Source organism: Ammodytes marinus (assembly GCF_949987685.1).
Source record: "Ammodytes marinus genome assembly, chromosome: 18".
Taxonomy (NCBI): domain Eukaryota; kingdom Metazoa; phylum Chordata; class Actinopteri; order Uranoscopiformes; family Ammodytidae; genus Ammodytes; species Ammodytes marinus.
Window position 1 is genome coordinate 25,903,385 of NC_137222.1, and position 21,780 is coordinate 25,925,164.

Consider the following 21,780-nt stretch of genomic DNA (forward strand, 5'->3'; position numbering starts at 1 on the left):
ATTTTTAACTTTTGAACCCTTAAATATATATGTACAATTTACTGTCGAAAATGTGTACAGGAACTTTTTCTTTATTGAAATACGCATTGTCTAAAAAAAATAAAGTGCAAACATCAGCATCTCAGACTCAATAAACTCTTTCAAAAGTCAACTCAAAACTCACCTCTTTAAGGAAGCAAAATGACACCTGACACCACTTCAAACCTTATTTTTATTTTTTCTGTATTTTGTTTTCTTTTTCTGCATGTATGATTCTCTATGATTTAAAGTGTCTTTGAGTGACCTCCAAAAAAGCGCCATATAAATTCTATCAATTATTATTAACCAATGCCTCTGCTATGGTTGCAGGGGGAACTGTCAATTGTAAATTAATCCAATGTATTACAACACACCTGCTGCTGCTGTAAATAGGCTTTAGCCTTAATGCTATTAATTTAGGCTACCTCCAGGGCAGCAATACATTTCACACATGATTGCTTGAAAAAAAAAAGAGAGAGAAAATCGGCAAAAAAAACTGCTGCCGATAATTCCGAAAATATGCTATTATCGGCCGATTTAATCCGCTGGCCGTTAAATCAGTCGGGCCCTACTAGTATGTATATATACACTCACCGGCCACTTTATTAGGTACAGCGGTTCATTTTCTTCTTAACACATATAACTTATCAGCCAATCACATGGAAGAAACTCAATTCATTCAGGCATGTAGACCTGGAAGAGACAACTTATTGAGGTTAAAACCGGGCAACAGAATGGGAAAGAAAGGGGGTTTAAGGGGCCACTCACACTAGGGCCGCGGCCCCGTGCCAAAGCTCATTAGCATACTAAAGTCTAGAACGTTTGGCTAGTGTGACCACGCCATCCGTATTCCAGCACGGAACAGCCCCTTGGCCACGGCACACCTGGGAGAGGTGTGCCGTGGCCAAAGTACAGATGCTAATGAGATGACACGCGCACAAGCAAGCGCACAGGCGGAGTTCCTGACGTGAATTTATTAAGGATGCGCATAGTCCTTTAACGCCCGCTGCCTTACTAGTCGGCACCATAATTGCCCACCACTTGGACTTGTAGCTACATAAAATGTGTGAGAATTAACGTGTGTGTAGGCCTAGGTGTGGGCTAATAAAAGAGGGAGAGAGCTAAATAGGTGAGCGCAGAAAGCAAAGCAAAAAGGTTTTCGTGTTTACTCACGTTCGTCAGATGATTTTTTTCTTTTTCCTCCCGTCAGCTGTCATAACTGCCTTTACGCATGGCGGTGGAGACGAACACACAACGGAACTCCGCGGTCCGGTTTTAAGGAAACAGTAGCCTACACTAAGGTTTAACAAGAAACTTTATAAAGACACTTAAAAAAACGATCTCTGCCCATACAAAAAGTTCTGACTTGGATTTGATGGAGCGATCGATGTGTATAAAACCATCCGGTACGTATGGTCTGATGACGGGCCGTTATATTAATAATAAACAGCGTGCTGCACAAATATGAGACTGTCCACCGCGACCTATTACGTCAAGGCTACACTTAAAAAAAACAATAGCTTAAGGATTCTCGTTGCTCTAATGTGGAAGTGGAATATATGATGCAAATTTGTCCGGATGAAAATATTCACAAACAGTCGTATAGCCTACAAGTAGACTACGCTCCAAATCCTAAACGCGCACGGTGACGTTGGCAAGGTGCAATCGTGCCCAGGCCACAAGCAGTGTGAGCACAGGCCAGCAGGGGGAGTGGGGAATCGTGCTGAATCTTCCTGCAGCACGGAACAGGCCAACGGCACTAGTGTGAGTGGGCCTTAAGTGACTTTGAACATGGCAATGTTGATGGTGCCAGAAGGGCTGGTCTGAGTATTTCAGAAACTGCTGATCTGCTGGGATTTTCACTCAAACCATCTCTAGGGTTTACAGAGGATGGGCCGAAAAATAAAAAATATCTTGTGAGCGGCATTTGTGTGGACGTAAAATGCCTTGTTGAAGTCAGAGGTCAGTGTAGGATGGGCAGACTGGTTTGAGATGATAGAAAGGCAACAGTAACTCAAATAACCACTCGTTACAACCAGGGTATGCAGAATACCATCTCTGAACGCAAAACACGACCAACCTTGAAGCAAATGGGCTACTGCCACTCCTGTCAGCTAAAAACAGGAAACTACCATTCTCACAGGATCACCAATATTGGACAATAGAAGATTGGAAAATCATGCCTGGTCTGATGAGTCTCGATTTCAGTTACGACATTCAGATGGCAGGTTCAGAATTTGGCGTAAACAACATGAAAGTATGGATCCATCCTACCATGCACCATCAACCATGCCACGTTCAAAGTCACTTTAACCCCCTTTATTAAAAGGGGGTTAAAGTAAAACTGTATTGCAATAAACAGCTGTTAATATTTTTCTTTAAACGCTCCTAACAATTAAATCTTCCTTGTAGCCTACTGCTGTTCTTATTCTTAGGGTTAGTCTACATCTTAAAAGTTATTGAATATCAAATTCTGGATTTTTGAGGAGCACCTGAATGTAGCATTCCTCGTCGCACATCTGTCTCATCCCGGCCTATGCGCGTGACCAGTAGGCCTACCGCGGGAAGTAGGGGTGCTGGGGGGCAGCCCCCCACACACACATCACACATTCAGGCTATTCGAAATATAAGGCACAACGTTGAAGCACTCGTCTAGACCAGGATGTTAAATCACTTTAAGAAAACTCAAAGCCTCTGTCCGAGCGAAGCAGCGCATCACCCGGTGAAACATGTGGCAATGAGTTCACAGTGAGACCTCGCGAGCCGCCGTGCAGAAAAACTATGTGGTTTAAGACTAAAATGATCACCGGGGATTCCTGCACGTTAACGTTGTCGAGAAGAAAGGCTTTTTATAGCCTACTATAGTCTCAGCCCACCGCATTCTCTCTCCCAGCGCAAAAACGCATGTAGAGAAGTTTCACAGCAGGCCAGCCTATTATGTAGCTTAGTGATGCGGCGAGTCCTTTTATTTATTTATTTTTGCCTCGCACCCGGCCGAGAGTCAAGTAGCTTCGCCGGGCGGAGCCTGCCCGACAGCATGTCATTCAAATAGGCTGCTGCAGCTAAATCATCCCGTAATCACCAATTTGATACCAGAAAAGTTGCCAGCGTGTCAGTTTTTCCCCAACGTCGATGGTCAAGTGGACGGTGCGGGCTGGGGGCAAAATATAGCAGACCACGCAAATTGATTTATTTTTTTATTTTTAATATAACATGTGAATGCACTGGGTCAGCGCGGGCCGGACATTTGGCTCTCGCGGGCCAGATCCGGCCCACGAGAGCCAAATGGCCGCTAAATGGGGTTCCATGGTGTAGAGCGTGTCAGGGCGGGACAATAGGGGAGGGACCAAAGAGAACAAGTGGAGCGGTTGAGGTATTTGGATTCGAATCTTTATCCCAACTGCCATTTTCTCCCCAAATCCTCCACCCCAGCATAAAATCTTCCTCTCTTCTCTTCTATTTTACCACGTCTCATTCGTATTCGCGTAGAGTCGGTAAACTTCGTCGGTGGCCTGTTGCTTTAAATATTGCCGCCGTAAAGGATTATGGGATACAAATATCTTTTTTCCTTTCGGAAAGGTTGGTCAGGAGTAAGCTATGCTAAAGGAGGGTTAAAGGGCATGTTAAAGGTTGCATCAAGGGACCTTTCCTAAGCATTTTTAGAATTCGAACCACCTTTCCTCCAAGTACTTCCGGGTCAACTCGTTAGGAAAGGAAACTTTGCCAAAAACTGAATCTGTAGAGGCCCCAGGTCGTGAATTTCCCTGGGACACACACACACACTGACTTAATTGTTGGCTTGGCTCTTTTACTTGGGACTTGTTGATTAAATAAACTGGTAGAACATGATAGATTTGTTTACATCCCAGGCTGTTTTCAGTATGTACTAGTGCAGTGCCGGTAGGAAGCAGTAGCTTATGCATGCTTAAATGTAACCCGTCTATGAAAGTAGGACATACAAACAGATGTCACATCGCTCGTCAATGGGACTTATTTTCTTTCTTTAATAATTGTTGCGCCATATAATCCTCTATTCTTTATGGCCATAGCAGGTGAAAATAGTTTTTCATTGGTAATTGCAGCTTGAAGGCAGCAGCATTTATCTTTGCAAACAAAATGAAGGGCATTTTGGCATCTTACATAGTCTTTAACTCGTGTTAGTTTCTAACAAATTTAAAACATTCTGTGTAAGCGATCATGTTTACATTCACCGGTAGCAGAGCTATCCGAGACCGTGCTAGTTTAAATGGAAACCGCTATTGACATGCTAACTGAAATTAGCGTCACTGTCGCGGAAGTGTTTAACTATACATTAATAATAATAATAATAATAATACATTTTATTTATATAGCGCTCTTCTCTCACTCAGAGCGCTTTACAAAAACAAAACGATAAACAAACAAAAAGAACATGTAGAGTTGGGTTGGTAGGTGAACTAGGGGTAGGCAGAGGAGAAGAGATGGGTCTTGAGTTTGAACTGGAAGATGGTGAGGGACTCAGAGTCACGGATATGTTGGGGGAGGCTGTTCCAGAGCCTGGGAGCTGCCCTGGAGAAAGCTCTGTCACCAGATCTGCAGAGTTTTGATGTGTGGGTGGAGAGGAGACTGGCTGAGGAGGATCTGAGGGCCCGAGGGGGTTGATAGGGGGAGAGAAGGTCAGTGAGATATGGGGGGGGGCAGATGGTGGAGGGCTTTGTAGGTGAGGACCAGGAGTTTGTAATCGATCCGGAATGAAATGGGGAGCCAGTGGAGCTTTTTGAGGACTGGGGCGATGTGGTTCCACAAGTTGGTGTGAGTGAGGAGACGGGCAGCTGCATTCTGGACACGTTGGAGTCTGTTGATGGAGGTGGTGCTGATGCCGGCGAGGAGTGAATTGCAATAGTCAAGGTGGGAGGAGATGAAGGCATGGATGAGTCTTTCAGCAGCGTGGGGTGTGAGGGAGGATCTAATCTTTGCAATATTACGGAGGTGATAGAAGGAGGTTTTGACGGTGTGACGGATGTGGGGTTCAAGGGAGAGGGGCCTGGGGGGAGGGGGAGACCGTGGTGCCATCAACATTAACTCTATAACAGTGAAAATAGCGTAACATGCGATCTTTAACACTAAAGCGGACAGGTTTGAGGGTTTGGTGATGTCTGTGGAAAGGTTTAAGAACGTTTTGTTTGGCGAGTTGGGTGCATTGAATGAGGAAGTAACACCGGGCTGTGTCGATCTGCTGTGTGTGTCCCGTTCGTAAATTCATGCTTTGGTCGCAGCGGCCAATCAAATCAGAGGGTTTAGCCGGACACTACTTCTTGCCCGTCGTTACTGTGGCCTTCAGTGCGCGCATGTATTTGCCGCCAGCATATTAATATGATAACTTCTACATATTTGGTCCAAAAAACCTAACAACCAATCAAGGATGCACACCTTTGTGCCGTGCGCAAGCCATATCAGGAAGCTCAGGCCAATCTGACATACAGTCCGAGAGATATGCGAGCCACTGACAGACAGACGTTTCTTGCTTTATAGATAGAAGATAGTTCGATAAGAATTAGGATTTGTTCTTTAGATTAGTGTTTGGCTAAGGCTTTGATGTTTAATTAATATTTTAAGTCTGCTGTTTTTGGGATGATGAAAAGGTCTTCAGTAATATATTCAATCAAATGTCAATGTACTGATGCTCTGTGCTGTGTGTTTGCAGATACTACAATGACAGTAAGCACAGGAAGCTGGAGGAGTTCCGCCCCAGCAGAGACCTGAAGGATCATTCCCATTGGGAGCGTGGCTCCTCATACCGCTACCACTCAGACTGGCAGACAGAGCAGCGAGGCGGGGCACGCTCCCCCTATGACGCCCGATCACCCATAGGCCAGCGCTCACCTAAAGACTACTCATCAGACCACAAGAGCACACCGGAGCACCTCTGGAGCAGCAACCGCAAGACATAACAGGAGCTGCCTCGGTCTGCTGCAGCAACCAGAGACATACCCGGAGCTGGCCCAGTCTGCTGCAGAACCAGAGACATACCAGGAGCTGCTCCACACTCACAGCAACACAGCAGAGGCCTTACAGGGACTGTGGACTCCTGCAGCTCTTTAAAGCACTGTGCGTCAGTCATCTGCTCGCCTCAGCTCATCTCGGGAACCTTGGAGATGAACACCCACGGAGCAGAGAGAAATGATCAAAACATATTTTTGTATTCAAGACTTTAAAGCTGCATTGTTTTCTAGGCTCAACAGTGTGCAGCACAATGTGTTTTTAATTTTTATAAACTTTTTTTTTTATCTCTGGAAACGAACACAATTTACCCCAGTGCTGCCTCATATTCCCACCAATCCATGACACTGGATCCTGTATTTGACTGTCTGTCTGTCTGTCTGTCTGTCTGTCTCTATCATGCTTAATGTGAGTCTCTACCTTATTTAAGTGTTAACCCGATGAGAAGTCGGTTGTCACATGAATCACATTATGATGTAAAGGTGTCTGGTTGAACCCAGTCTGAGCTCAGGCTCACCACCTTAAGTACCTCATTTACCGCATTTCCTCAGCAGGTTTTTCTTCTTTTTACACCAGGTGTGAATTATTTAATAACATATTTTAGATGTAAAGAAAATAACCTGGACTTTTTTTTTAGAGCAACTTGTATCATGTCCTTTTCCTTCAGTAATGCTGTTGTAAATTTTGTAAAATAGTAAATCAGTGGTCTTTTTCCTCAGGCTTTTTGGGATTTATTATGACTCTACTTTTCCCCATCAACTCAGGCTTTTGTCATTCTATGAGTGAGTTTCTGTAAAATAGTTCTTTCATGATATTGCTTTCAGAATGTAACTTTTGGGAAAGGGAAAGTTCTTTAAAGTATTCAGTTTAATTTACTAGTTTTGAGTTCATTTTGTCAAAATCATTGAGTTGGAAGAAACTGACTTTTGAAATCAGTCTGAAAAGAACCAGTTGTCTTTCATTAGAAGCACCCGTTAGATTTTAATGAAACTAGACTTTTTACATATTTTTGTTTCTATACCTTTTTATTTTCTCGGTAGGCAATAATGTCAATGTTTCTATGCAGCCAAGTATATTTGTGGTGATGAACCACCCAACTGAATGAAGTCACTGTTACGGTTTACCATGTTGTAAATAAATTTCCTCTATATTTCAAAATGAATTTACACTGAAAGTGCATGAATTTTTATGAACCGTTTTATATAGTTGTGTATGAAGCCATTAAAATCAATCACTGTACTCACTCGTACCAACTCTCTCAAAGTGTCACATTTTTTAAAGTCATGTGGATTAACTTCTTTATATGTCGGCTGTCACAAGGAAAGTTTAGCTGTGACTGAGCAGGTAGAGCTGTGGTCCATGTGATGGCAAATTTTGGCAAATGTAACTATGTTTTTCGATATTCACTATATTTATATCAGTTTGAAATGTTTTTATTCACAAGGAGGTTTTCCTAAAAACCTATATGGTCTAGAAAAAATGTTTACTGGGTTGCCAGTTCATGTCCTCTGAAAAAAATATTGTAAAAGGCTAACTACAATAAACCTGAGACCATCTGTTTGCTCAAATATCCTAGAGGTAAAAGTACAGCAGATTAATTCACATATTAATAACAATTGTGTACTTTTTGAAAAAAGCATGACATTTCTACCATGGTAAGTACATGCCATACATTTTATTTTCAGATGTGGAGGGAAGTCAGATTGTACCTATGCGGACAGTGAGACCAAATCCAAGATGGCCGCCATTCCGCTGGGTATTGGCCTCGTTTGAGATGGAGCCATCTTGCTAAGACCTGCGCAATTATGACGCTCGTCTTGCTGAGCGCACAGCATTATGGTTAGACTTTTTGTCCGACTTGCACCTGCGGGATCAAGGCGGGCACAGACACTCAGTGCGTTTACATGCAGACTCATAATCGGGTAACTAAACGAATAAGACTTCAACAGGACTTTTAAACTGCATGTAAACACCTTTATCCGATCTACTTCGCACACAAATCAGCACAATAACGGACGAGAAGTCGGATAAGAACACCTAGATAACTCGTTCATTGTCGGTATTCTCTCTGCATGTATACAGGGATCGGATATCGCATATCGGACTTCTCGTTCTGTGCTTGTGTGCCTGCGCGTTATAGGCTGCACCATGGGTTATTGCTGGAAGGGAACCGGACGTGGCCCTAAAACCACTTGTTGAAAGCATGGTTGAAAGGGCTTACAGCGCCACCTAGCATAGCGGAGACAGCCATGCATCGGACATTTATCCGATTCCTGAAAGGCCATGTATACTCAGACAAGTAACATGGTCCGTTCGAGTGTCTAGTTAGATATATGTCTTAATCCAATTTAGTTGTGCCATGGAAACGCACTGGAGCAAGTCGCTGCAGTTTCTCCCCACGGGCTGCGGGAGCGAAATGTTTGATGGGAAACGTCTTGCTGACAGGCGCTAATTGGGAGTTTAAACCCTTTGCCTTTGATGCGTTTCCCCGATTGGTTATGCAAAAGTCTGACATCACCGCTCAAAATTTAATTACGATCCATTATTTTTGATTTTAATTTATGTTTAATCCTTAGGCCTACTCCGAAGTGTAGTGCATTTAAGCAGAAATATTTTTAATCAGAGTTAAACCTCCACTGATCTGAACCCTTGACAGAGAAATAAATAATTATTTCTTGTGATCTAAATGCTCTGGAAATTGTATGTTACATGTTACACATCATAATAAAGTTCATCATAGCCATCTACAGTAATAATAAGGGATCTTTTATTAGACCTTTAACTGTCTTTAGGCCGATCATATTCGTTATGTGAAGAAATACTAAACCTCCTTTATTTGGATTTGTAAATTATTTTTTATCACTTAAAAGTAGGTTTTCTAGTAAAATAACAAGAAAGATAAAGATGTGTGGGGAATGGGGATATTATATCTCGTTTCTTGTTTTGAAAATGTCCCTCGCTTTTGAAGTGTTTACTCCTCTTTGTGTTTTGTTCTGCTTCTAATCGGTTGTAGCATGTGTAGCTCTTCTACGAACAAGTTTCTAATAGGCCTTCAAAATAAAACTAGAAAACGAACTGAATCCGCAACAAAGACGCTACTTCCTACGGCACATGTAAGTCGAGCCGACTCGGAGCTGTCAGGCTTCAGTCAGGCTTTTTCGTCACTCCCCCGACTGCACTCGGCTACTCTCGTCTACTTTCCAGACGAGCCGAAACTGGGGTCGAACAAGCCTATGTTCAAACTCTCATATTTAAGAACCATGCAATGTAATTAGACATTTAAGGTGTCATTTTCAACTAAAGTAGATATGCCATATAATTGGATATCATTTGGTCAATTCTTACCTTTACGTTCAGCTCCTCCTTATAACTCCAGCCCCTCCCCTTTCATCTCCAGCTCCTTTCATTTAATCTCAACACCTGGGCTGTGTTCGGAATGCCATACTAACGTCCTACTCATAGGCCGTGTCTGAACTGCCATACTAGCGTCCTACATCCTACATACTCATGCATACTCTCTACTCAAAGATCGATTGTGTATGCGAGCTGCGTCTAAAACGTTCTCAGTTGAAGTATACTCAAGCAATGAAGAATTTCTTCTTCTTCTTATAAGATTCAGGCAGTTTAGACACTGTTAAGCTTATAACCGCCCTCTACAGGTTAGATATTGAACTAGATTTCATTTTTACAGTCCTGTGTTCATCATCTGTGTTTTAGACCTCTTGTTTTATAATAATGATGTTTTGAGGCGGAGGATCCCTCCGACGCTCTCTGTCCGGCTCATCAGCACTCAGCTGTCTGTGAGTTGAGCTGGACGAGCCGCGGTGTGTGGGACAGCGATCTGTTCTGATCTCTCTCCACTATCAGACTCACAACACTCATTTCACTTAGTGACTCTAATGTTGTTAGGTATTTATCTTCATCTCTTATCTATTGTAAGAGTGTATGAATGACTGCACGTACAGTTGTCAGATCGCGGAACCCCAAACAATGTTGTTGCCTAGCAACTTGCTCGAAAATATTTCATTTTCCTGGGCGGGTAGAATTGACCCAGTGCATTGTGGGGCGGTTGAGTAGGAAAAGTATACGATCGATTCATACCCAAAATCTTCCCGGAAGTTAGTACTCATCCGGGAATTTCTCACATACCCAAACTCGCATACCCAACTGTCACATACTCAAATTGAAGTCAAAATGAGTATGAGTAGGACGTTAGTATGGCAGTTCAGACACGGCCATACTCAAATTGAAGTCAAAATGAGTATGAGTAGGACGTTAGTATGGCAGTTCAGACACGGCCATACTCATTTTGACTTCAATTTGAGTATGTGACGGTTGGGTATGCGAGTTTGGGTATGTGAGAAATTCCCGGATGAGTAGCCTACTAACTTCCGGGAAGATTTTGGGTATGAATCGATTGTATACTTTTCCTACTCAACCGCCCCACAATGCACTGGGTCAATTCTACCCGCCCAGAAAAATGAAATATTTTCGAGCAAGTTGCTAGGCAACAACATTGTTTGGGGTTCCGCGATCTGACAACTGTACGTGCAGTCATTCATAAACTCTTACAATAGATAAGAGATGAAGATAAATACCTAACAACATTAGAGTCACTAAGTGAAATGAGTGAAGTGAGTCTGATAGTGGAGAGAGATTAGAACAGATCGCTGTTCCAGACACCAGGGCTCGTCCAGCTCAACTCACAGACAGCTGAGTGCTGATGAGCCGGACAGAGAGCATCGGAGGGATCCTCCGCCTCAAAACATAATTATAAAACAAGAGGTCTAAAACACAGATGATGAACACAGGACTGTAAAAATCTAGTTCAATATCTGACCTGTAGAGGGCGGTTATAAGCTTAACAGTGTCTAAACTGCCTGAATCTTATAAGAAGAAGAAGAAATTCTTCATTGCTTGAGTATACTTCAACTGAAAACGTTTCGACGCAGCTCGCATACACAATCGATCTTTGAGTAGAGAGTATGCAGTATGTAGGATGTAGGACGCTAGTATGGCGTTCCGAACACAGCCCTGCCCTTTCCTTCCCGTTACATCCACTCCCCTTTCTTCTACAACCCTTACCCTTTCCCACCAACTCATCCCCATTCCTCTCTAGGGTTAGGGTTTCCTCTCCAGCCCCTCCCCTTTCCGCTATAGCCCTCCTCTTTCTTCTCAAGCCCTTCCCCTTTCCCCTTCAGTTCCTCCCATTTCATACAAAACCCCTCCCCCTTCACAGCCAGTTCCCCCCTTTCCTCTCCAGCTCCTCCCATTAACCATGAAGCCACTCCCATTTCACTCCTACCCCTCCCCTTTCCCCAGACACTCCCCTTTCCCCTCCAGTCCCTCCCCTTTCCTCTCCAGCCCTTGCATATAAGTGACTTCCATTAAGTGCATTCAACCATGAAGGTACAAACTCAGAACAGCAAGAATCACACAAGTACTATAGTACAATCTAAAGAGTGCAGTTTAAAGAGATGTGTTTAAAGCCTGCAGCGGAAGTGTATGCTTTCAGCTAGGGGTGTACGGTATAAACGGTACAGAAGGTAAACCGGTATGAAGTTGCGCTATGATATGGATTTTGACGCTACCTTGTCACCGGTATAGCAGTTATAAAGCAGTGATGAGCGCTGCCACACAATGAATGCAGGCGGCCGCTGCGCGGCACGTGCACAATACATCCATGACAATGCTGCTAGATCCCGTGTCATTCACAAAAATAAATTGTAGTAGAGGAAACTGGTGGATGTAGGCTATGTTACAGTGCTGATCGGCTAATATCACTTGTTTTACTTCAGAAGTGTCGGCCAAAACACAGCCAATACACCGCCCAAAATGTCAGAATATGAAGCATGAGACGATGAGACGAGGAGTAAGGATGTATCCGCCGTTTATTTCCTTCTTTAACATGCACAGCAGCATACAGATCCCGGGAAAAGAACATTATAGCAATACGTTCGTGATGAGACATTAAACAGCTGCTGCGAACGGCGAATCGCGACCGTTTAATAACGTGCATTAATTATAACTTATACAGCGATCGGGAAACCCCATGCACTTACTCAAACAGGTGATGCAAAACAAACTCAGGGGAAGCACGTTTCAACCGTGGAATGATAGTTTACTGCGCCAACTTGCACGCGAGGGGGAGAAGGGAGGGAGAAGGAAAAGGAAACTTCACCTAACAGACGCTCCGGCTGACTAACGTCACGGCCGCTGACTGACAGCTATAATGTCATCCGCACTGAACAACTCACATCTTAAAACACTATACGAAAATAACAAACACTGTGACCCAGAGCCGGCCCGAGGCATAAGCGAACTAAGCGGTCGCTTAGGGCCCCCGAACGCCAGGGGGGCCCCCTCAAAAAAAAAATTTTTTTTATATATTATCTCGTAATTACGAGATCCTGCTGTGAAACTTTTTTTTATTTGGTGAATGCTCAGCGCCACCGTAGATATTAACATCATATTATGCAAATGTGAGTTATCATACAAGAAAAGGAATAAAATGTTTTGGTCTAGATAATTAATAGCCTAAAAATGTAATCAGTTCATCTGGGAGTTAATCCGAAATTATCTGATCATGTCACGTTCACATCCATGCACAGTGTGTATTGAGTTTATTCAAAAACAATTGGAAAAGGGGCTGCCCTCAGTTGCCCATGCACTGTGTTTAGTCTATAGCAGGGGTGTCCAAACTTTTTTCACTGAGGGCCACATACAGAAAAATCTACGAAGGGCCGGGCCACTTTGCAAAAATAATCAGGACATGTAGCTGCTCTGATGTTTAGTTTCATAGTGTCTTCGTAAATTGTAATCCTTCTTCACGGCAACACTTTACTTGCACATTAAAAATATACATCCCCCTCTTGTTAAATGCCATTGATACACCCAGTGTTTTCTGCTTTTACGTCTAATGTCCAGCTTGGTGAAAATAGTAGCCAGCTGAGATCCCGCCCCTCCAAGGGGGGTCCGGGGGTATGCCCCCCCGGGAGATTTTTTTAAGTTTTTAAAGTGAAATGCATGAATCTGGTGCACTTTGAGAGGGAAATTAAGAGGCTAAAGCTGAAGAATTTTGTATGAAAAAAAATGTAAACACTGTGTCAGATGATTTAGAAGCTATTGGAGAAGGACACATAGATTTTCCATAATAATATTAATTTAAATTTGAATATTATGCAGGGTCCTCTGGGATGGCCTTGATGCTCTTTTTCTTTTATGGGACATATTTCTCTGCAATATAATGAGTGCATTTAGATTATTTAAAAATGAAAAGGGCCATATTACATTATATTTTTAAAATGTGCCAAGGGCCAATCAATCAGTTTTGACACCCCTGCACTAGTGGGTTAACTAAGAAATGCAAAAAAAAATTTTTTTTTTTTTTTTTTTTTTTATTGCATTATATTTTTAAAATCGGCCGCGGGCCAATAAAAAGCGGGCCGCGGGCCGCAGTTTGGACACCCCTGATTTAGATGGTATTTTTTCGTGCAAAGAATGGAACAATTTAGCGAGTAGAAGCTGGATACGGTCAGGTTTTGTGCAGAGCGCTTTTGTGGACTACAGCTCTTCGCTGCTCTTGACACTTATGATATACGTCACCACCACTCGCACCCGCTTAGCTCAGAAACATGGCTGTGTCTTTAATGCACTTTACCGCCTTCTTTTAATGACAAGACAAAAGTCTTCAGCGTGGCAAAAACCACTACACAAGTGGACATGTGGAGAGTTTCAATTTCTCGAGTGGGGAGATTGTTGGCGTTGTCCACGCCAGTCATTAGCATTAGCATTAGCACTGTCAGTCGAGAAGTGGAGGGAATGTGTTGAAGTGACGTCACAGAGGCGACAAGACTTGTAATTGTTCTCGTAACATTTTTTCAAAAGCCGTTAGACGAATAATCATACAACATACCGTCAAACTCTTCACATGAAAAATTATCATTTAGACCCATACAAAAACATATATGTAATCCAAGGCATTTAATGACTGGGACCAGAAAATAGTAGATTACTTTCCATAGACTCCCATTCATTTTTTTTCAGCCGAGAGGTCCCATGCCCCGTAATTCCGCCACTTCCGCTTAACAGCTCTATAGACGAAGTCCCTACTAAAGGATAGACGCCGCGTTGGGCAAGAGTACCTATTTGCAGACCCATGGAGAAACGGAGCTCCACCGGAAATACGTAATTTCTTCTTCGTTTTTTTTTACTGGCGGCGATCACCCAGCGTTTCTTCTTCTTTTGGTTTTACTGCCGGCGTTCACCTAGCGGTGAATAATAACAAGACACAGTTTCCATCGGTTATGGTGCTAGTAGACCAGGGGTGGGTGTCCAAACTACGGCCCGCGGGCTTTTTATTGGCCCGCGGCCGATTTTAAAAATATAATGTAATATGGCCCTTTTAATTTTTAAATAATCTAAATGCACTCATTATATTACAGAGAAATATGTCCCATAAAAGAAAAAGAGCACCAAGGCCATCCCAGAGGACCCTGCATAATATTTTAATTTAAATTAATATTATTATGGAAAATCCATGTGTCCTTCTCCAATAGCTTCTAATTCATCTGACACAGTGTTTACATTTTTTTTTCATACAAAATTCTTCAGCTTTAGCCTCTTAATTTCCCTCTCAAAGTGCACCAGATTCATGTATTTCACTTTAAAAACTTAAAAAAATCTCCCGGGGAGGCATACCCCTGGACTCTCTTGGAGGGGCGGGATCTCGGCTGGCTACTATTTTCACCAAGCTGGACATTAGACGTAAAAGCAGAAAACACTGGGTGTATTAATGGCATTTAACAAGAGGGGGGATGTATCTTTTTAATGTGCAAGTAAAGTGTTGCCGTGAAGAAGGATTACAATTTACGAAGACACTATGAAACTAAACATCAGAGCAGCTACATGTCCTGATAAATGTGTTATTTTTGCAAAGTGGCCCGGCCCTTCGTAGATTTTTCTGTATGTGGCCCTCAGTGAAAAAAGTTTGGACACCCCTGATCTAAATCCATACAAAACATATGTGTAATCGAAGGCATTTCATGACTGGGACCAGAAAATAATACATTTCTTTCCATTGACTACCGTTGTAATTTTTCGAGCCTAGAGGTCCCATGTCCCGGAAGTAAGGCACTTCCGCTTAACAGTTCTACGCCTACACCATGCTACACCGGCTTCAGTCAGGCTTTTTCGTCACTCCCCCGACTGCACTCGGCTACTCTCGTCTACTTTCCAGACGAGCCGAAACTGGGGTCGAACGAGCCTATTGCTCTCCCTTTGACAGACAGAAACATGTACCAATAGTGTTTCGTCTAGTTAATTCGCGCCCTCATTAGAAGCACTTCATTGGCTAATTTACTTCCGGTTGTAAACCAATGCTGCGTTCATGTCATAACTGAGTCATTGTAATTCCGAGTGCTACACTTGTAAATGACTTGCACGTCAACTTCCAAGTCGAAGTCATATTTTTAAACAACAGAAAAAATCCGATTTATCTGACTTGACAATAAAGAAGAGCATGCAACTGTAAATACAGCGTTTACTGACATTCAAAAGGTATGGTATGTTATAATGAAACTGCACCTCACTGAACCAAACTTCTTCTCAGGACCAACTCTGTTGATGACGTCGGAATCTTCCAGAACATGCTCCCATGCGCCTTGAACGCGACATAAACAAAACACTCCGTCCGTCCAGTTCCCGGTGGAGTAACAAGAAGAGGAAGTCATTTTTACAGTCTATGGTTGGACGGACTCGGACTACATACTTTCCTGTAGCTGATGTGAAGCTCGGGATCAACTATATTGAAAATGCGGGCGTAGCTTGCAGCTCTTATGGCCGTGGCACCCGTATGCTCTGAGATAAAGTCGAGATGTTTTCAACCAACATGGAAACAAAAAGAGTGGAGATCCCCCCCGGGCTACTGGACGACCTCTGCAGGTAACCGACCACTACCGTCGTCATTGTGCATTTAAATCAAATAAAAGGATGATTTAGCTGTATATTGTGGTGAGCCAGACTCTAGCGCTCTGTTCGGTTCATGTTGCCTACATGTGTTTTTCTATAAACAACCATAAGCACACCGTCACGAGAATAAGCTTTATACAGTACATGCTATAAGCTAAGGTAACAGCGACTATACAGATCAACAACCAAATCAAGTGAAGTCAGGGGGAAGACAGTAGGCTACATAGATGTGTACCTAGAGGCAAACATTGAAATATGAAACATACACACAGATATTTCTTTAGAGATGTACCCTCAGTGTCCACCAGGGCTGGACTTGGACAAAAACTCACCCTGGACCCCGATAGTAGCACTTCACCGACCTTACTGGTCTACTTACATTATGTACTTAACAATTCCATACGGTGGCCCTGAGAGCTCAAATCACTGGCATTATGCTAATAGAGAAAACATAAGCAAATTAAGAAAACATCTTCATCAATTTGTCAACACGTGCAGCATTGAGAAAAGGTTCTGCAAAGACACACACACACACACACACACACACACACACACACACACACACACGCACACTCACACTCAATGAACTGGATCACAACATCAAGGATCTGAAGTCAAGACAACTGAATAACTTGTTAACTTGACACACAACAAAAATACACTGATAATGCATAGGCTACATTTCACTTGTGTGTTGTACCCAAGTTTGCATGTGTTAACGGGCCTTTAGTTGATTGAAACAGAGGGATATCACGTGCAATAAGCCAATTTTAAAAACGCTCTGTCCTCTAAAGGCAAACTACTTAAAACCCTCTGTTGATCTTTGAACAGACTAAAAAAATCTTTGAGTCTTCCTGCAGAATTTTTTTTGGTTTTAGGTTCATTTTGTATTCCTGTTAAATGTCCACTGTTAGTATATGTGTGTAATTGGAGTAACATTATGCAGGTCTTCAGTAAAGCCCTTGCAGCTCATATTTTGAACCAGACATGATGACGTCTGTCCTGTGTTTCAGCCGGTTCATCCTACACATCCCCAGTGAGGAGAGGGACAACGCTATCCGGGTCTGTTTCCAGATCGAGCTGGCCCACTGGTTCTACCTGGACTTCTGCATGCAGAACACTCCAGGACTTCCTCACTGTGGGATAAGAGAATTTGCCAAAGCTGATATCCTTAAATCCATGTGAATTATGATGTTAAATTATCTTTTTTTAATGTATTAATGTTTCGTACTGACGAATGTGCATTGATATTTAACTCCACTGGAGTGTGCTGCACATATTTCAAATCATACAATTTCTTTGAACTGTAATGAAATGCTTTTTCATACAAACGAACGTCAACAGTGTTGTTTCCTTGGATCCTCTTTAGGCTCATCTTCAGGAGCCTAATGTGCTGCTCATATTTGTTTAGCCGAGTGTTCATTTCCTTGACAGCTGTAAACTCTTCCATCACTGTCCATTTCTCTTGCCTCACGGAGAGGATGTGCAGAAAGTACTGGAACAGTGGAAGGAGTACAAGATGGGTGTACCTACTTATGGAGCAATCATTCTAGACCAATCACTAGAAAACGTGAGTTGTTTTTGCACATCCACACACTGCCGCAATATCTGACATAGCTTTTATAAAGTAATTGATAACACTTTACAATAAGGGTACATTAATTAACTGTTAGTTAATGCTTAGTTAATGATATGTAAACATTAACTGAGCATGAACTAACCATTAATAACTGCTTGATAGTGGTTGATAGTCTATCATCTGTGTTAATAAATCTGTTTTTAAATTCTGACGACATATCTCAACCCAATTGAGAATTTGTGGCTGGACTTGAAAAGGTTAAACAAATTCCTGTGTGTGGGATTTGTAAAAAAGATGCTCTCTGGTTGTCATAAAAGGATGATTTCTTTGATAGTAGTATAAAACTAGAAAAATTCCAAAGAGATTTTAAAAGTGCCGCCGCGCTCTTTCTGAAGACAGGTCCCAAGTTTGGGGCCGCCCAAACTAAACAGCAACTGAATGAGGCTGCGGTGAAAGCATGGAAAAGCATCACAAAAGAATAATGCAAAAGTTTGGTGATGTCAATGGGTCACACGCTTGATAATAATAATAATAATAATAATTGATTGGATTTATATAGCGCTTTTCAAGGTACTCAAAGCGCTTTACAGGGTTCCAGGTTCAATTCGTTCACACACAGTCATACCGGTGGTGGTAAACTACGATAGTAGCCACAGCTGCCCTGGGGCAGACTGACAGAAGCGAGGCTGCCATTCCGCGCCATCGGCCCCTCCGACCACCACCTCAAACATACAGCAGTCATACACATTCACAGGAGGCAAGGTGGGTGAAGTGTCTTGCCCAGGGACACAACGACCATGACACAAGTGGCCGGGCGGGGATCGAACCGTCAACCCTAGGATCGTTGGCCAACCAGCTTAACCACCTGAGCCACAGTCGCCCCAATGCGGTTATTGCAAGCAAAGTATTTGCGACAAAATATTACGGTTTATTCACTTAATTTATTTAAAGTCTATCTGTTCCAATACTTTTGCTTGCCTAAAAATTTGGCGTTCCTTTTCAAAAAATGCTATCTTCTAAGTTGTGTATCGGATCCAGATGTTAATACCTGGAAATGAAAGCTGAAATGTTGAGCTATTGTCTCATATTCACACGTGTTTTGCCTTCAGAGATGGTATTCTGCATACCCTGTTGAGTTGCTGACATGTGATTGGCTGATTAGTTATATGTGTTAACAAGAAAATGAACCGCTGTACCTAATAAAGTGGCCAGTGAGTGTACTGTCCCCTACAAAAGTATTGGAACCATGGTATCTGCCAATTTTTAAAGTTCAAATTTAAAGACATTTAAGACCTTTTTAAGACCTCTAAAATGAAAAAATAATACCAATACCGCGGTAACAGAAATCGACAAACTACACTATACTCCGTAAAGGGTTGCATTAAATCTGACTACCAAATATTCAATGCACTTTAGCTAACAACTGCTGTCTAATTACAGAAAATAAAAAACAAAAAGGTCCAACTAGCTGATCTTTTGAGGGAACTATTAGTATCTTTAAAGATGAGCTAGTTGGACCTTTTCGGGTTGAAGATGGCCTCAAAATCCACTCCCAAACCTACTGCCAGTTTCTAGAAGATACTTTCTTCAGTGGTACAGTAAAAGGTCTGCATCTTTCAAGAAGACCATGATTTTTATGCAGGACAATGCTCCATCACATGCATCGAAGTACTCAACTGCATGGCTAGCCAGTAAAGGCCTTAAGGATGAAAAAATAATGACATGACCCCCTTCCTCACCTGACCTAAACCCTATTGAGAACCTGTGGGCCCTGCTTAAACGGGATATTTACAGTGAAGGAAATCAGTACACCTCTCGGAACAGTGTCTGGGAGGCTGTGGTTGCTGCTGCACAAAAAGTTGATCGTCAACAGATCAAGAAACTGACAGACTCCATGAATGGAAGGCTCGTGACAGTTATTGAAAAGAAGGGTGGCTATATTATATTGGTCACTGATTTTTTTTTTGTTGACATGTCGGACATTTTTATTTGTAAATGTTGAGTTGTTTTATTATTCTCACTGTAACAGATGAAAATAAACAAGTGAGATGGGAAAATTTTAGTTTTTTTATTTAGTTGCAGAATAATTCTGCACACTAATAGTTGCCTAATAATAGCAAAACATATATATATATTCTCGTAAGAAAGACAAAACCTCACCTTTACTTTCGTAAACATTCAGGTTTAGGTTCATTAACATTTTGGATTGACCGAGAGCACTGTAGTTGTTCAATAATAAAATGAATCCTCAAAAATACAACTTGCCTAAAAAATTTGCACACACAGTGTAAGAGATCACTGTAAAGGCAACCTGCAAACCCATCATTACCACCTTTTTAACCAATTACAGAACTGTATCAATTGGTTTACATTTAGCCTACTGATTAATCGAGTAACAAGAACAGTTTAATCAATTTAGAAAATATGTGTTAGGTGCAGCATATAATATTTTAATTAGGCTAAATTAAAAATGGGATATTTTTGGGAGAAGAATAATCCGAATGTTCTTCATATTTTAATTCCTTATTCAATAAATAACAAACTTAGTCCATTAACTTTATTTTTCAGAACTTATGGCAGAAACTATTTAAAAATTGGTTCCACAGGTCAAGGGAGGTTTTTGCAATTTCAAAATCGTATGTGTATGTTGGCCCACTGTAGATTTAAATCCATGCTCACGAGACCTGCGGTAATTTGCGCAAAGTAATTTTTTCTTCATACAGTATTGTTGCAGGCGTTCAGGTTAATAAACCGCGGGTATTAGAGTTGTACCGATTGGCAAAGGAAACGTAGGCTACTATCTGCGATTGATGGGAGGATCGGCAATAGTTTTTATAGCTGTCAGAAAGGGAGTGCAGAGTGGAGAGAAAGAAAGTGACAGAAAGAGACCCGCGTCTCACTCCATGAGCTCACGCCAAGTCAACGCGACCTGAATGAGCTGAATGAACGTCTGATGAGCAGCTATTTATAAATATAGATACATAAACATTGTTTACTGAACACAATCAACGTGTTGTGTGATTTGCGACAGTAGCCTACCTATATCATCAGCGGACGGGTGGTTGCGCACCTACAAGCAGCGGCAGTGTGTGGTCGCGGTCGCGGGGTGAAAAAAGCCAGCCAGTCGTCCTCCCTCCACCTCTCACTGAATTTATAATAGCTGCGCATGCATTTCGCTGGGTCGTTCTCTCCTTTTTTGCTCTACCGCGGCCGACTTCAAATTCGAAAGCAGGGAACACACATTCTTCTTCTACGTTTTAAATGCGGTACCCAGCCTCACACGGCCGTACTGCCTCTAGCGTAGGTGTCGGACTTGCCGGATATCGCTGAAGTATAGGCTATAAAACACCGATAAAATAAAAACATAGAAATCTAACAATTAAACTAGAAAACTAGAATGAAACAAATAAGGAAAGCTCATTAATTCTGCCCCCGAGTAAATTTAATGCCGCCCACCCAATAATTCCAGACTTTTTAAGACATTTAAGGCCTTGAATATTGAAACTTAAATTTAATGACTTTTAATGCTTTTCAAGATCCGCGGCAACCCTGTGGAACAGTGAGGCCAATTCCTTTATTTTTGCTGTAGACAGGAAACATTTGGGTTTGACACCAAAAGATGAATATGAGACAAGAAATCAACATTTCAGCTTTCATTTCCAGGTATTAACATCTGGATCTGATACACAACACATAATATAGCATTATGTTTAAAGGAACACCACATTTTTAGGTGAGCAAAAGTATTGGACATTAAATAAATTAAAGTGAATACAACTTAATATTTTGTTGCAAATTCTTCTCTTGCAATAACCGCATCAAGCCTGTGACCCATTGACATAACAAAACTTTTGAATTCTTCTTTTGTGATGCATTTCCAGGCTTTCACCGCAGCCTCTTTCAGTTGCTGTTTGTTTTGGGGGGTTACTCCTCTTTAGCAGGTAAAATGCTTGCTCTATAGGATTTCAGTCTAGAGATTGACCTGGCCAGTCTAAAACCTTCCATTTCTTGCCCCTGATTAACTCCTTTGTTGTTTTTGCAGTGTGTTTTGGGTCATTATCTTGCTGCATCATGAAGGATCTTCCAATCAGTTTGGTTGTATCTTTCTTTAAATTGGCAGACAAAATGTCTGTGTAAACTTCTGAGTTCCTTTTGCTGTTGCCCTCATGTGTTACATCATCAATGAAGAATAATGAGCCCGTCCCAGAAGAAGCCATGCAAGCCTAAGCCATGAC

General features: G+C 42.0%; 2 protein-coding genes across 2 annotated transcripts in view; both read left to right on the forward strand.

Moving 5' to 3' along the window:
- The window catches only part of chd1 (chromodomain helicase DNA binding protein 1), an 86,869-nt gene extending 79,634 nt beyond the window's left edge, over window positions 1-7,235 (forward strand). The window contains exon 36 of the mRNA XM_080047175.1: window positions 5,702-7,235. Within this exon, the coding sequence (XP_079903301.1) occupies window positions 5,702-5,948 (247 nt within the window). The 3' untranslated portion in view covers window positions 5,949-7,235. The remainder of the gene's footprint in view (window positions 1-5,701) is intronic.
- Window positions 7,236-15,681: 8,446 nt separating this feature from the next.
- The window catches only part of dcp2 (decapping mRNA 2), a 30,120-nt gene continuing 24,021 nt past the window's right edge, over window positions 15,682-21,780 (forward strand). Inside the window, exons 1-3 of the mRNA XM_080046355.1 lie at window positions 15,682-15,939; window positions 16,980-17,131; window positions 17,409-17,536. Of these exons, the coding sequence (XP_079902481.1) occupies window positions 15,872-15,939; window positions 16,980-17,131; window positions 17,409-17,536 (348 nt within the window). The 5' untranslated portion in view covers window positions 15,682-15,871. The remainder of the gene's footprint in view (window positions 15,940-16,979; window positions 17,132-17,408; window positions 17,537-21,780) is intronic.